General features: G+C 46.1%; 1 protein-coding gene across 1 annotated transcript; it reads left to right on the top strand.

Annotated features, from left to right (window-relative positions):
- The first annotated feature begins 11,802 nt into the window (after positions 1-11,802).
- Hoxc4 (homeobox C4) lies at positions 11,803-14,353 on the top strand. Its single transcript, XM_052160725.1, has 2 exons — positions 11,803-12,993; positions 13,469-14,353. Exons 1-2 carry the CDS (start codon positions 12,555-12,557, stop codon positions 13,822-13,824), a joined length of 795 nt encoding a protein of 264 aa, XP_052016685.1. The 5' UTR covers positions 11,803-12,554; the 3' UTR covers positions 13,825-14,353.
- Positions 14,354-16,384: the final 2,031 nt, after the last annotated feature.

The following is a 16,384-nucleotide window of genomic DNA, read 5'->3' as shown; positions in this document are numbered from 1 at the left end:
GAGGATTCGAAGATTAACTTTCTGGTAAGGCTCCAGGAACAATTAGCTTTATCAGACTGTCTCAAGAGTGGTTGGACAAGATAGTAAAAGTGGAGATGGCTTTTGAGAGTTATGCTTACGGCTAGTTTGTCAAATTACTTTAACACAGTTGAGGGGAGTCTGAAAACTGAGTGGACTCTTCTGCCTCCATATTCAACAGCTGATGGGTTTGTTTAAGCCACTCTCCCTTCCTTCCTTTTAACAAGCTATAATAAAAATGGCTGCAGAGTATAGCTCAGTGATAAAGCATGTGTTTAGCATGCTCAGGTCCCTGGTTCAAAATATGCATATGTTACTACATATAATGGTAAATTAGATAGTGATCCTGTGTTTATGCTGCCAGGAGACACAGTTTGCGGTGTTTTGACATCGTGTTTATGGGGATCAAACTAGAGTAAGCAAATCAGAATAACCTCTAATCAACAGCTCCAGATGGCATACCTTGTATATACAAAGGAAATTCTTGTGTTTGTGGGTATTTGGACACTGTTATGTCAAGCCTAGGCACTCTCTGCTTCTCCAGGGCTGGGAGTTAGTTTCTAATGGAATTCTTCTGCATGTGTCTTCATCTATGATTTTCTGTACTCCATGAACTAAAGGGTAGGCACTCTTCCTGGACCTCAAATCCTTTCTCTGCAGGTTTTATGGATAGGGTGCAGGAATGAGGAATGCCTTGCCCCATTGTCTGATTGTCTTCTGGGTGGTGCTGACTTGGGAATAAGGTCATAGACATCAGGGATTAGGGTAAGAAGCCAGAAACAGAGCCCCTCTGCTAAAACACAGGGCTCTGTTTGCCTCTTTTATGAACTAGCATTAAGACCCATGTTTCCTTAGTGGAGGCCTTGTCTGAGACATCTTCAGTATGAACCTGTCACACCTGGCTTACTAGATCCCATGTTAGGTGAGGAAAGACAGCAGATCTGCTCTGTTCCCACAGGCCCAAGGAAGAAAGATTCCTCACCCATCACCTCTTCATGACCAAGTATGCTGGTCTCTCTTAATCCTGTTAGCTGTTGTGGGTTGTTTTTGAAGGAGAAAATGCTGAAACATCTTTGCTCTAGCTCTATGTCATTTTCTTGGGAGGACAATACTGTCACTCACTCTAAGTCTCCTCCAAAGTGCAGCAGCAGAAGCTCTTAGAAAGTGAGAAGAAAATATGGAATTATGATGCTAAGCTAGGGTTTTGGGGTTAGGGATCTAATAGAAGATACAACTGTTAGAAGGCTAAGAAAACAGATCCCTTCCCTTTTAACTCCTAGTGTTGCTTGTTCTGATAAGATCTCCCTGAGATGCTTTAATGGAGTTCTAGAAGTTCCCCCTAAATTACAGGTTGTGTGTGGGCCATGTACCACATTGATCGATATCTTTGTTCTTGAGTCTCACAGGATACTGGAATTCTTGTCCCTCTCCCACTCCTAAGGATAAAGAAATGAAAAGTCTCTCTCTCTCTCTCTCTCTCTCTCTCTCTCTCTCTCTCTCTCTCTCACACACACACACACACACACACACACACACACACTATGTTAAACTTAGGAAAGTTGGACTAGAACATTTGTTCAGGATCTTGCTCAGCCTCTGATTGACCATCATTAGAAGCTATGGTGAGGTCTTCTGGGCACCCTGTAAGGTAGTGCAGGAAGGAGGCCTATCTCTCTAGCTCTACCTTGATCTGTAGTCCTATATGAGGAGGATGGAGTGTGGAATGTGTAGGTTTACTTCCCTAGGATACTTTTCTTTTGCACTACAGGTCTCAGAGAGACAGAGCAGGCTAGTTCCAGTGATCCTAGTTTTCTCACGACCTGTCCCTGAACATTAGGACCTAACACAGAAGTAAGTATTGACAAAGGTGAGAAGCTTGGATAGATATAGTAAACCAGCCTCCAACCAATTTCCCAGTCTTCTCTCTTTTCCCATTCTTTCCACTAGCTCAGGATAGAAACCATTTGTCTACCCCACCCCCACTCTTCAAGCCTTCAACCTTTGAGTTTCTTCTCCCACCTCTGAAAAACCTCAGTGGGTAGCAGCTATGCTCTTGATGTCTCAGTATCCTGCTGTCCTAAACTGAGTTTTGAACTATGTGGAGCTGGAGGGCCTGGAGGGGGTGAGATGGGGGCTAAGAGACTAGACTCTTATATAATGGAATACCTTTGCCTTCTCCAGCCCAAATGTTGTTTCTTTGCTCAGACATTAAGGAAAAATATTTTTTTAAATAAAATACTTGTTTAACTTTTAAAAGTTAACTTTCTAGTTGGAAAATTCTGTCTCGCTATTTTTAACTCTCTGTCTCTCTGACTTTGTCTCTCTGTCTTTGTCTCTGTCTGTCTGTCTGTCTCTCTCTCTCTTTCTCTCGATCTCTTGTCTTTCTCTCTCTGTGTATAATAAGGGGTCAGATCCTTCACATCAGATTGTGTTCCTGTGGAGGATGGGGTGGCTAAGGTTTTATTGAGGGAGCTTTTCCTGTCGGGATCAGAGATGGGTCATAAACACCTAAGGAGGCTGTTTTGATCTGGTGAATTCTCAGGAAGTAGCATCTAAGGTTTTACTTTGTAAATCACTCTGCTCCCAAGCTGGCTGCTAGATTGGATTGCACTTCCCCAAGCCTACCTAAGGCCCCTCCTTACCTCCCTTCTTCAGTAAACTGAAGAAGAAGAAAAATAAAAGGATTTTCAGAGTCCCCCAAATCCTCTGCAATAAGAAAGGGGCTAGTTAGTGACTTCCTCCTGCCCCCAAGATACTCAAAGTTCCAACTGTAAAATCTTCAAAACCTTCATTTTCATTTCCCTCATGCAAGCCTATCTTCAGATACCTTAATCTCCGGGAACTAATTTTTAAGACAAACAGCTTCAGAGTCTGAACGGTAGAGATCTCATGACTCCTGCATCTCTTGGTTATCTCTTTGTGACCCTTTCCCAAGAGACAAACCCCTTCTGGATAAGGAGAGATTTTGGAGTATAAGAGACAGAGACAGCTGTGAGTGAGGCATAGAGAGAACTCACCTGATACTATAACAATGGTGAGAACTGCCAACTGTGACTGCAAGACTGTGTGGAAAGTCCACAGCCTTCACACAGATCTCTCTACCAAACTGAATACATTTTTGTCTTAATGGTTCTATTTTGAAATGATGATTAATGAGTCTTCAGGTACCAAATCACTCCAGTCCCACAATTCTCTGAGGTGTGGGGCTACTGAGTTAAAGAAAACAGCTCTCCACCTCCCTCTAAGTCTGGGCAGTATTTTTTTTTTTTTTTCTTTAAGACTATGTAGCCCTGGCTGTCCTGAAATTTGCTCTTCAGACCAGGCTGGTCTTGAGCAAGTGCTAGGATTAAAGGTGTTTACTAGCATACTGGACTTCAAGCAACATATTATCCAGGCATCCACTGCCAGTGAAATGCCCTCACTGTAAAAAAAATAAATAAATAAAAAAATAAAGCCACACACTATATAAATTCTTAGAGTTTTTCAATACAGCAAAGTTAGTTTACTCTCAGTCACTTCTCAGAGAAGACTGGGTGGAACACCCTAAACCCACAAGCACCAAAAAAAATCTCCTCATCCTCAGAACATACATTACAATGCCAGTGTCTTTATAGAGAACAGAGTACTTCTATAGCACACACAAAAATGTTCTTCTAGACTCTTCTGTGTCTATATCATGATGTATATTTCATATCCTTCTCTGCTCCACATTTATATGTGGATTTATAGATCTTTAGATTTATAGATCCACAGTGGACCTAACAGTCCTCTGTCAGATTCTTGTGTGCATATGACCAATCTTTCTCAGTAATGGTTGGATGTATGTGCTGGGATGTGTTAGTACAGCTGTGTCTAAACATCTAAATGGATATTTGGAGGTTTTCCTCCTTAGTTAGAAAGAGCTGTGCATACATGACTCAGTTTCTATTTTGAAAATTTTATTTAGATTTATTCAAGGTTCTTAGCCTATAAAATAGCTATGCATTGAAGCTATGTATATGGAGTTGTTTATAGGTATTTCAGTTTTTCTGCAAACTTAAAATATTTGAACATATGTTTTTTCTTTCTTTTTTTATTCGGTAAATTCTTTATTTACATTTCAAATGTTGTCCCCTTTCCTGGTTTCCCCCTCCCCTGTTGAACATATGTTTAGAGATAGTTCCCACATTGTATCTGGGTCTAGGGGCATAGATATCCCCCTTTAAAAAAAAAAAACCTTTCTGCAGTTGTCTGTTCCCCCAAAACCTTCTGACCTATAAAGATATCTGATGAGTGGGGCTAGAGTCCCAGTGTCACTTAAATGTGTTACCTATTAAAGCAGATTATTTTATCCACCTCCAAGATTATCTCCAACTCTAGTCCAACTGATTTATGTAGCTTGTGAAAACCTTGCATGGGGATCACAGCCTTCTTCCAGGCTGTAGCTGGGATCCAAGGCCCAGTTTCAGCTTCCTAATTTCAGTACCATTCAAAGCAGCCACGAAAAGAAATCCACTGCAGTGCCCTGCACATGGGGGTGAAAGACAACCGGTTAGGTACACACACACACACACACACACACACACAGGAATTTTGAAACTATGAGGAAAATATATTTGTTTAACTCCTAAATATTTTTGTAGGTGCCCAAAAGAGGCTAGGGGTCACTGTATCATCCTAAGCTCTCCTCCTGCGTTGTTCTCGGTGTCCAGGGCCCAATTAAGCTGGTCGCCTGCTCACAGCAGCCGAGCTCTTATCGGCGGGATTGATGCCGCCTCAGCTCCTGTATATCATTTCCAAGATTTTTTCTGTCCAACTCCACGACTGCGTTGGCTTCTGCGGCTTTGACTAATGATTGCTACAGATGCCCACGTCTCCAGAATCCTAATAGCCAGGCAGACGGACTCTTATTTACCCGGCGACGTTACTGTGCAGAAGGGATTTGGGGAGGGGATAAGAATTGGGGAGCCTTTAGGTCAGGAGGCAGGGAAAAGGTTGTGACCAACCCGAGCTTCGCTGAACTTCCGTATGTGAGAGGCATCCCGACCCCTCCTCTCCCTGTGGAAAATTTGCACAATATCATAAAAAATCACGACTAGTGACTCATCAATGAATGAACATGGCGATGGGAAAGGAAGCAGAGAACTGTTTATTAATTGTAAATAAAGAGATGGACCAGAAGCCCAGCAGTTGGGGGAAGAAGAAAGTTTTTCTTTCTGAATGGGAAAGGGGAGCAAGAGGTCAGTCGGCCTTCTCCAGAGAGGCTGAGTTCTAGATTCTAGTCCTCCACTTTCACCCTACCCCAACCCACTCCTCTTCCTCTTCCACTGCCCTTTCCCCTTCCTCGCCTCACCTGCAGCGTTTGAGTGGAGGGGGCTGGACCGCAGGGTCCCGGACAGAAGACACCAGGAAGGCCGTCTGCTGCTGGGGGGCGGCCAAGTTGAGGGGGGCCTCCTGGCAGCGGGTTAACAATCCGACCCTATCGCCTGATGCTCGTTGGGGTCCGCAGCCAGGACCTCAGGGCCTGTGGCCGAAAGAGCGCCAGAGTTGTGGAATTGTGGTTAGATATGCTTCTCAGGGTTGCTAGATAGCCAATCCCCAGCCCAGGTGTTCACCAGGCAAAAAGCTGCGAGAGTCCGAGCCCGCATCCTGCCTCCTTTGGTCTCAGCCCAGGTTTTTTCGCAATTTCTTGGGGGATAAATAGAAACACAAGCCCGCAGATCCCAGCTCCCAGGCTAGGCGCCAGGGGACGGCTCGCGCATCATCAAGTGACTCCGAGGCAGATGAGCAGGATCATATTGTCGCAGCCTCGGCGCGCCCAGGACTGTGTAGCTTGGCCATTTCTTTGGAGTGTAAGGCGAGACGGCCTAGGGACCTCGAAACGCCAGCCGCCCGCACATCTCGGGAGAACTCGGAAAAAAAAAAATGGAGCCGAAAGATTTAAACACTCAGAGACAGAGGCGTCCCGAAGATGCCCTAGAGAAAAATCAATCACGTAATTAGAACAGGGAGGAGTGAGGCTGGGGGGTCCGAGGTTCCGTGGCCTAAGTATTGGGGGCCGAGGTGGCGAGGTGACGAGCAAGCGAGTGTGACTGTCCTCTTAGCGGGACGCGCCTAGCCACTGCGGGAAGTTCAGAACTCACTGCTGTTGTTTCCCGCTGGGCTAGGAAGTGGGAAACCTCCAGGGCCTATCCAGAGGCTGCCACAGCCCTTTCCAGGGCTTCCCTGTTTTTCTGCCGTTAAGACGCCCATTGGCAGTTGAGACTTCTCCCTGATCCTACTGATAACACGGATCTGCTCTAGCAGAGTTTGACAGAAAACCCGGTTAGCACCTAACTCCTCTGGGATTAAGGTAATGCGGGGGAGATAGCACCCCAGTTTCCCCCCCCCCCCAGTTTTTTAGGCACTTAGTCATCCCTGTGGCCTTGTTACACCCAACCCAGGATGCAAGGCATACCTTTTGGATGACGCCGGTGATAGACAGAGGCTTGGAAGGAGGCCACAGGGCTTATTACAGGGGAGGTTTTGGGCTGAGCAAACTGGGCCCCTTTGAGCAGGGTAAGAGAAGGAAAGGCACCTAGAGGAGCTCAGTTCTGGAATAAGAAGATGCACCGTTATTACTGAGGTTAATAATGGCAATGATCTGCTGTGGCTGGGTCAAGGATAGCTGTGCAGTCCATTCTCACAGAGGAGCTCAAGGGATTTCAAGGACTTCCCACATTAGCCGTGGTTGGAAAGAATAAAATGAAGACCTACTCTATCTTACTGTGCCCTTTCTTCAGTTACCTCTAGAGCATTCCAGAAAAAAGGAAATCTTAGAGTCTTCACCCCTTCATCACCCCCCTCCAGTTCCCTGACGATCTAATAGGTCTTGTCTTTAGGTCTTAGAGGAGCACCCTTCTTGTGAAGGAGCGAATTCTTGGAGCAATTACCTAACCAAGTTCACAGGAGTGCTGCTGTGACCCTAGAGGAGACCCTGGATTCCCTTACCCCTCATGAGATATTCCCTCTATAACTAGTCCTTGATTGTCTTCTTGTCTGGGTCTTTGGTTCCTACTTTCTCTTGTAGCTGGAAACTCTGAGGCCAGGAACACATTAGAGCACCTTGAAGCACCCTGTCAATTCTCAAAAAGAGTTTTCAGTTTCCTCAACTGAACCCTCTCTAAACTATGGTCAGCCTAATCTCTAGATCTTTTTCAAGACATATTTATTCTCCTTTGAAGAGAATATATAAGAGTTCTTATAACAAAAAAGTTCAGGTTTCAAACTTCCAACGAAGCAATCCGTAGGTCAGAGTTTACGACGACTGTATTCATTCATAAGGTTTGCATCAGAGAGAAAGGGATACCTCAAGTTTTAATGGGAGATATAATCTAGCAGCTTTGAATGGGGGGGAGAGGTTGACCCAAGATGGGATGAAGAGAGGGTGTGTGTGTGTGTGGGGGGGGGAACCCAACCTCTAACTAACAATTTCTCCAGCTTAAAAATGAAGCATCAAATTTGTTAGCCCAGGGCCTTCATTTTTCCCCTTCCACATTATAACTAGTTATTGAACTCGCTGGAAGATCTAAAGGCCATTTGCGAAGAGACAAATTTCAATGGAGTTTCCCCATCAATAACCCCATGGCAGTGACCTATTGGAACAAGTCAAACACCCGAGGTGAAATGCAGGTCACTCTGTCTAACCAATATTAAAATGCGGCCACTTTTTAAAAAGCCACTTTAAACGAGATTTGAGGAAAATTGAATTCTAAGGAAGGCAAGGTGGGGGAGATCTGCAGGAAGACTTTGCCTATGGTCTCCGAATAAACAAGAGAAATTCATCTTTAATATTTTAAAGGGGACAAATTAGCATTCTATTTCTTTTTTCCTTTCTTTTCTTTTTTCTTTCTTTTTTCTTTTTCTTTTTTCTTTTCTTTTCTTTCTTTCTTTCTTTTTTTTTTTTGAGACCATCAGCAGTTCCAGGAGGGTGAAAAAGGTTGAATATTTTCTAGTGGCACATCCAGGTTATTAAAATCATTTTAGACCAATTCATTACTTTTACTGACAAGAGATTTAAGAAAAAAATCAATTAAGAATTTGCATATTATTTTGCATACATTAGTGGTGCCTGCTGGCATTAGGAAAGGACAAAAACATACCCATGTACACACAGAGAGATGCACAAAGGGAAAAAAAATGGTGTAGGAATCTTGTTTTAGTTTTGGATTTTTAAGTTGCCCGGGGGAGAAAAAAATCAAAATGAAATGAATTGCCTGATTGCATACCATCTAAAAGTCAATTTATTTGAGGAAAAGGAAAGAAGCATGCTGTAATTTGTAATCCCTAAAACAATACAAAGCACATACATTAAAAAAAAAAAAAAAAAACCAAAGAAACAAGAAAATCCAAGCCCTGTACTTCAAAGAGTGGGAGTGACCTTTATTTTCCTTCTTTTTACCATTTAAATCCTGAATTGTTTATTTTATATTATATTTTATTTTTTGTCCCTCAGAAAATCTAGGGAGTATAATAAGGTGGGCTTTTACTGCAGCACAGAATCTGTGGAGCCATTGCTGGGGTACCTCAGCCGGCATCTTGTTACTGCAGAGGGGAGGAATATGGGTTAGGCAACGGTCAGTATGGTAATCCAGGCACAATAAGGCCTCTCACAACAATGGACACATATTTTTCTTCAGTGGTGTCAGAAGGGAAGCGCTTTGTACTGAAACATGTTTCCGAAAGAGAAACCAGATCGAGATTTAGAAAGGAGATGGGGTGTGGGGCAGCATGCAGAGAGAGCATTTGGATGCTGGCTAGAGGTGGTCAGAAAACATAAGAATAAAACTGGGACCCAGGGAAGTCCAGGGCAGAGCCTTTGGGCTGCTGAGGCAGGAGGCAGGAGAGGGAGGCACAAAAGGAGACCAGAAGATACACTGGGGAGGGCCTCTTTAGTACCCTCTTCCTTACCAGTTAAGCCCCTGCTAAGTGCAAGAGTCCTCCTCTACAGGAAAAGATTTCCTGGTTTGTAACAATGTTCAGGTAAACATGTTGTGTGGGGTGTGCATGTGGTGAGGTATTTAACCCATGTCATGGGCAACTTCCTTTTCCTAAGCTACAGGAGCCCCAAGAGTTTTTGTTTGTTGTTTGGTTTTATTTTTATTAGTTTTTTTATAAGGGATGTAGATGAAAATGGACACATTTCGGGGATTTCATAGATTTTACTTTCTGGTTATTCATGCTGAATTAGCTGGAATAGGAACTCCAGTTATTAATGGCTGCATAAAAGGCATTTAATATTTTAGCAAATATTAGTAGCATATATGGATATGTATTTGTTAACCATAATAAGCAAAGGCAAACTTGGCATTCAGTTTCAGGCATCTGAACCTGTGTTTATTAATTTAGACTTGCCCAAAGAGAATATCCTGGACTCACCTGCAGAAGCTAAGAAATCTAGGAGGTATATACCACCTTAGGCAATGTCTTGGGAAGGTTACCTTAGTGAATTTGAGGTTAGAATTAAAGAAAACAAGGTTTAGGTGGGAGGCAGGGATGAGGCTGGGAAAGGGGGAGGCAAGGAGGCAGTTCACTTTTGCAGGAGGGGAAAAGAATATTCCCAGTGGGGCAGAGTGAGGCAGCACAGCCAGGTACAGGCCTAGAAGGGAGGTCAAGCTGAAGGCTGAAGGAGCTCTACTTTCCCTCTTTCTTCCTACCCTCATCCTTCCACTGCTCTCAGGGACTTTGGAGGGCCATATGAGACAACTGAGGGCTGTTGCTTAGACCTCTGTAGAATGGGATTCAGTACTAGTTTCCTTTTCCACTTCCAGCAACTTGTAATTCACCCCCACCAGCAGCAACTGGGGGATGGGAAGAGACAGAGAGATAGAGAGAAACAGACTGGATAGACAGAGAGAGACAGAAATGACAGAGACAGAGAGACAGACACACAGACAAACAGAAACACACACACACACAGAGAGAGAGAGAGAGAGAGAGAGAGAGAGAGAGAGAGAGAGAATGAGAATAAAATTTAAAGTCTTCACACAGCTCCCTGCCACCAACAACCTTGTATCTGCGTTCCCCTCACTCACAGACTTTAGCTCCTCTTCCAAGCACACAGCTGGTCCTCATACTCAAGGTTCAGGTCCAAAATAGCAAGGATTCTCCAAAAACTCTGGAAGTTTGGGAGTCTCCTGTAAGAGATGGTTGACCACCCCACTCAGCTACTGGGGGTGTGGGGGGGGAGGAGGTGTTGTCTCTTAGAAAGAGGCTATCTAGGTCTTAGAAGCACTAAGTCATGGGTGCCAAGCCCAGGTGAGCCCAGGCTGGGACTGGGACTGGGGCTGGGGCCCTAAGCATTGAAGCAGGGAAAGCAGCCAGAGGCCCAGGCCCAATCTGTGTCTTTGGGCTTTTCTGTGGTTCCCTCCCATTATAGCTCTCAGAATGAACCCTAATTTGGAAGAAGGGACCCTCTCTCACATCCCAAAGGTGGTGAAATGAATGTTGGGAATCTTCTATTTTCAGTATCTCCCTCGCGGAGCTTTTTTTCCCTCCCTCTTCCCCCTCCTCATTCCCTTAATTGCAGATGTTCTAATTAAACCCTCAAATAGTTGTTATGCTGTTTTAAAAGGTACTTATTCAAGTGTCAACCAGGCTGGGCTGGGAGGAGGCAGCATAGGGCGGCGAATTAAAGGTAGATTGACTAATCACAGCGGCGATCATAATAATAAAATCAGAGGGAAAAAATCACATTACGACTTTTCGTGGAAAGGAGGGAGCAGCCAGCCAGCGGCCGCCAGCCCTGTGCCGCCGACACAAAGAGTGCGGGCGATTCCGCGAGACTGATTTATGACGTTTTACAGCCCTATAAAAGCTGTAGCGAGGAGGCAAGCGCTCCTACCACCGCTGGCAGATTTAGTCTAATAAATAAAACATAAACAGTTAACTTTATGTGTCACTTTTATTGTTATCAAGTAAAATATAGCCAAGCCCCAGCAAGCTATGATTTTAAACTATAATTGTTATCAAGTGCAACAAGGAGAACTGGCTCCCACCCTGGGCTTTCCCCTCCGCCCCCCCCCCAACTCTGAGTTATAGAAGACCAGTTAATTGGAGTCCGATGACGAGGCCACCACTAGCTGAGGGACCAGCAGCTGGAAAACTAGTTCTTCCTTGCCCCTTCTCTCTCCCCTGACTCTGACACCTCCCTCGAGGATATTCTGTGTGTGGGTGACAGAGGGAGGGAACAGGGCAAGAATAGGCCAGAGACCCCTGCCCTGCCTCCAAAGCTTAGTTACCTCACCTCTTCTTTTCGGAAGGCAGCCTGGAGATGGCCCTGGGGAATATGTGTTTACATGTAAACACACGTGTTACACCGATACAGTCTCAGATTGGAAGCAAGCAGGTTCTGTCCACATAGGCCTCCCTAGAGGGTAAGACATGGAGGAAAAACTCTCAGGGCCTTGGGTCAGGGCACTGACTCCTGGAAGATGTTTCATCTCTCTTTTCTCTTTTCTCTTCTCTCTTCACTCTTCTTCTTCTTCTTCTTCTTCTTCTTCTTCTTCTTCTTCTTCTTCTTCTTCTTCTTCTTCTTCTTCTTCTTCTTTCTCCTCCTCCTCCCCCCCCCCTCTCTCCAGAGCTGTTCAGAGCCATTCTGGCAGGTGCTGTGGGAAGTCAGCAGGCCAGGGAGCAGGAGTCACACATGAGCCATCAGTAGGAGATCTCTGTTCTGGGACCTAGGCCGGGAAGGACAGTGGGTATCAGGGGTGTCAAGGTTTCTGAAATCTGCTTTTGCCAACCACTTCCTGTCTTTCTTCAGAGGGGGCTCAAGTCCTAGACTTCCAGAAATGACGTCAGGATCATTTGCATCCCGCTGCCTCAACCTGCTAGTACTGCTGGGACCCTGTCTCCAAGGCCCCTTGGCCAAGAGGGTTGGGTGAGTGTGTATGGGAGAGGGGAAATGGACCTGAGGATCCTTGAATGGGATACGGCTCTCCAGCTCAGGCTCTCCAGCCTTCTAAGCTCAGCCTGGGCCCCTCCCCATCCAACCACCACTGAAGCCCTCATTGAACTTCCTCTTCCTGCGAAAGAGGGGCGCTGCCCTGTGACCTACACAGACTGCTACATGGTTGCCATAATGGAGACCACTGGAAAGGCACTGGAGCTGAGGCCCACGGGGCCCACTGGAGGCCGGAGAGGAGACTCTGGGCTGGGCGGGGGCTGAATCACAGCCTCTCGACAGTCCCCAATGCCCAGACATTGGAGTCGAGCTGGGAGCCACCCATCTTTAGCAAAGGAGGATTGTCAGTCTGGTGGGGTGTGCAATGGTGAGCACCCCAGCTTTTGCCAGCCATCCCCACCCCACCCCCAGCAGCAGCAGCACCACATACACAAAAAATTGGATACATTTTGAATAAAGCGATTCGGTTCCTTATCCGGGGACTGGGTTGCTTGGTGTGATTGGCCGGCGGAGTCACATGGTGAAAGTAACTTTACAGGGTCGCTAGCTAGTAGGAGGGCTTTATGGAGCAGAAAAACGACAAAGCGAGAAAAATTATTTTCCACTCCAGAAATTAATGATCATGAGCTCGTATTTGATGGACTCTAACTACATCGATCCGAAATTTCCTCCATGCGAAGAATATTCGCAAAATAGCTACATCCCTGAACACAGTCCGGAATATTACGGCCGGACCAGGGAATCGGGATTCCAGCATCACCACCAGGAGCTGTACCCACCACCGCCTCCGCGCCCTAGCTACCCTGAGCGTCAGTATAGCTGCACCAGTCTCCAGGGGCCCGGCAATTCGCGAGCCCACGGGCCGGCCCAGGCGGGCCACCACCACCCTGAGAAATCGCAGCCGCTCTGCGAGCCGGCGCCTCTCTCAGGCGCCTCTGCCTCCCCATCCCCAGCCCCGCCAGCCTGCAGCCAGCCAGCCCCTGACCATCCCTCCAGCGCCGCCAGCAAGCAGCCCATAGTCTACCCTTGGATGAAAAAAATTCACGTTAGCACGGGTAGGCAACTTTGCTTTTTGCCCCCCTCCTTTCCCTGGCGCTCCACACCCTCCCTGGCCCCCTCTGGCCCCGTCCTCCTTTCTCTCCTTCCCCCTCTCTCTCCAGGAGCGACTCTGGGTTAGCACAATTGAACTGGATTTACGAGCGAGAATGGGTAATTACATCCCCCATAAATTTTATGGCTTAGCTACTCTGGGCAGTCCGAGCCATGTGCTACGATCTGTTATGTATGTGTGAAAACTATGCTCGCTTTCTAAGGGCGCATAAATAATTCAGTGTCGTTACAATGAGGATTCCCCTCTTATTACACTACAAAGTCTCTAGCTTCCTTCAACTTCTTTATAACCCATTTAGCTTGATGACTTTATTTCCACCACTCCCTCCTGTTCCTCAAAGCCGAGGATGGGGTGAGGGTGGGGGCAGGGAGCCTGCTGCCTCTGAACCCCACTATTTGCTTCCCCTCCCCCTCCCCCAGTGAACCCCAATTATAACGGAGGGGAGCCCAAGCGCTCGAGGACAGCCTACACCCGGCAGCAGGTCCTGGAATTAGAGAAAGAGTTTCATTACAACCGCTACCTGACCCGAAGGAGAAGGATCGAGATCGCCCACTCGCTGTGCCTCTCTGAGAGGCAGATCAAAATCTGGTTCCAAAACCGTCGCATGAAATGGAAGAAGGACCACCGACTCCCCAACACCAAAGTGAGGTCAGCGCCCCCGGCCGGCGCTGCGACCAGCACCCTCTCGGCAGCCACCCCAGGCACTTCTGAAGACCACTCCCAGAGCGCCACGCCGCCGGAGCAGCAACGGGCAGAGGACATCACCAGGTTATAAGACATAACTTACACCCCTGCCCCCACCCTGTGCTCCGTGCCCTCTCACACACAAATTGACTCTTATTTATAGAATTTAATATATATATATTTTGGTTCTTTTTTCCCTCTCTTCCTCCTGCCTCCTCCCTTGTCAGTTCCAAACAGACAAAACAGATAAACAAACAAGCCCCTTGCCCTTTTCCCTTTGCTGTTAAGGACCCCTTTAAGCATGTGGTGTTGTCTTAGCATGGTACCTGCAGGGTTTTATTTTTTGTTTTGTTTTGTTTTGCTTTGCTTTGCTTTTAAGGCCATTGGGGGGGTATTTATTTTTTAAGAAAAAAAGCTGCAAAAATTATATATTGCAAGGTGTGATGGTCTGGTTTGGGTGAATTTCAGGGGAAATGAGGAAAAGGAAAAAAAAAAAGGGAGATTTGTAAGTGGATTCTCATCCTCTCTCCTCCACCCCCCTCTTTCCTTAGGCCTTTTGCATTGAAAATGCACCAGGGGAGGTTAGTGAGGGGGGAAGTCATTTTAAGGAGAACAAAGCTATGAAGTTCTTTTGTATTCTTGGGGGGGGGTGGGAGGAGGGGGGAGGACAGCAAACAAAGCTAAATGCATCTGGAGAGCCTCTGGGAGCTGTTCAGTGTGAGGAGCCAAAAGAAAATAAAAATGAACTTTCAGTTCAGAGAGGCTGTCTGTAGGTAGATGCTCCCCTACCCTCATCGTGGTTATTGTGTTTTTGGACTGAATTTACTTTATTATTGTAAAACTTGCAATAAAGAATTTTAGTGTTGATGTGAAATGCCCCGTGATCAATAATAAACCAGTGGCTGTGAATTAGTTTTACGTCAATGTCTGATGGTTTCTTTTTAATCCCCCTCCTCTTGGCCTGGTGATACCTTATCTTCTCTACAGTTGCCTAAGTTTACACTGAACAAACACACAAAGGTTAACACTTGACTTCAGGTGTTCAGTGCCTATTGAAAGGGAGTCTGGAGTAAGGGATGTGGCAGACTGTGGAGGATACACAAGTCCCATCTCTGACTTCTCAGGGAGGTCAGACCTGGGGTCCTTACAGTGATGCTGATTGTGGGGAGGGGGTCCTCACTGTCCCTTAGTCAGACTCAGTCCCTTCTTTTTCATACCCCGCTCTCTCTGTCCTTTAGACCTGCCAAATCTGCAGACTAGACAGCAAGTTTAGGGAAAGGGAAAGAAAAAAAGTTTTCCTCTTTCAGGACTTCTTGGGGTAAGACCTTGAGGAAGCTGTTCCTTCTTCAGTTAGGCTGTCTTAAAGGGATAAAGGGTTTACAGCTGATGATTCTGAAGCTGCAAGGTGACCTGCCAGGATGGTATATTTGTTTGCTTAGCCTTGGGGGGAAAGGTAAAGTGGAGGCCAGAAGCCTGTGAGGTCTTTTGCATGGATAGGCCTCAGAGACTGATGCCTGGAGTAGCTGGCAAAGGAAGGACTTTTATATTTTTTCTGCAACTTTTGATCATCATTTGCCAGGTGTTAAGGAAAAGAATGTTAGATATTCAAGGACTATATGCTCTTCCTATCTCCTATGTCCTGGCAAAGCTTGGGGACATACTGAGCAAGGCTCTGTGGTTCTGAGATACATGGCGTTTTCTTGAGGATGGGGAAGTGTACCAGCAGGACAAAACAAAAACAAAGACAAAAACTAAAGACTAATTCAACCCAAAGGATCCCAGCTGGTTCTGTCAGGTCCTAGTTTGCCTGCTTTGGGGGGAGGGGGTTAGGGCAAAGTGAGGAGAACAGTTGGGAGCTTTCTCCTAGGCTATTCATCTAAACTTCTAGATGGAGGGCACTCGGGAGTGGGAGCGGGAGAAGTGATCCGGATTACCTTCCTCTTCTTGGAATCCCAGCATGAGAGGCAGCAGCAGACAGAGGAGACAACAAGTTGTGGAGATCTATTTAATATATTTTAAATTTCTTTTCTCTTGAACTACTTGATGACTGATCCTTGGAGTAGAGTCTGTGTGTGTTTCTGAAGTTTAGCAATGAGTTGCTGGGGTGGTGTGGAGTGGGGGTCCACCTAGTCCCTGAGGTCTATTCTCTCCTCCCTCAATAGTACCCTGGAGACAGAAAAATATGCTGTTTACAGTGTGAGGAAGGAGAGAAAACAATTACCTGGCGTTAATTTATATAATCAAGCAAATTAGGGACCTGATCTGACCATATCCCCAATTATTTTGGGGCTTGAAGGTGGTTGTAGGGTGTTGGTAACCGTGTTTGAAAAGAGAGAGGGAAGGTCTGAGGGATAGTTCAGGGTGCCTTTTTGAACCTGGAAAGGTGAGATGGCAAGGAGTGGGGGTGTCTTCAGACCGACTGTTCTTACCTAGCTTTGAGCTTTACAGAGTTATAGGAGAAAGCCACCGCTGCCTATTATTTCTGAAGTTTCTCCTGGCTCTTTCTGAAGGGACACTCCAGAACTTAGGGAAAATAGCTTGTAAGAGCTGTGGCTGGGACATTTATTTCCCTTTCTTTACAGGCTTCTGTTCTTTTTGTGGCACGAGTAGTAGTCATTGTAGTCATTATTTTAGGGTCTCTGCCCTTCTTG

This window comes from Apodemus sylvaticus, chromosome 17 (assembly GCF_947179515.1).
Source record: "Apodemus sylvaticus chromosome 17, mApoSyl1.1, whole genome shotgun sequence".
In the NCBI taxonomy this organism is placed as follows: domain Eukaryota; kingdom Metazoa; phylum Chordata; class Mammalia; order Rodentia; family Muridae; genus Apodemus; species Apodemus sylvaticus.
This window is presented reverse-complemented; position numbering and strand designations above follow the sequence as displayed.

Excerpts from the sequence above, each read along its gene's own strand:
- Hoxc4 (XM_052160725.1), top strand. The coding sequence starts at position 12,555 with ATGATCATGAGCTCGTATTTGATGGACTCTAACTACATCGATCCGAAA. Across the intron at positions 12,994-13,468 it reads AAAAATTCACGTTAGCACGG|TGAACCCCAATTATAACGGA; the intron begins GTAGGCAACTTT and ends CCCCTCCCCCAG.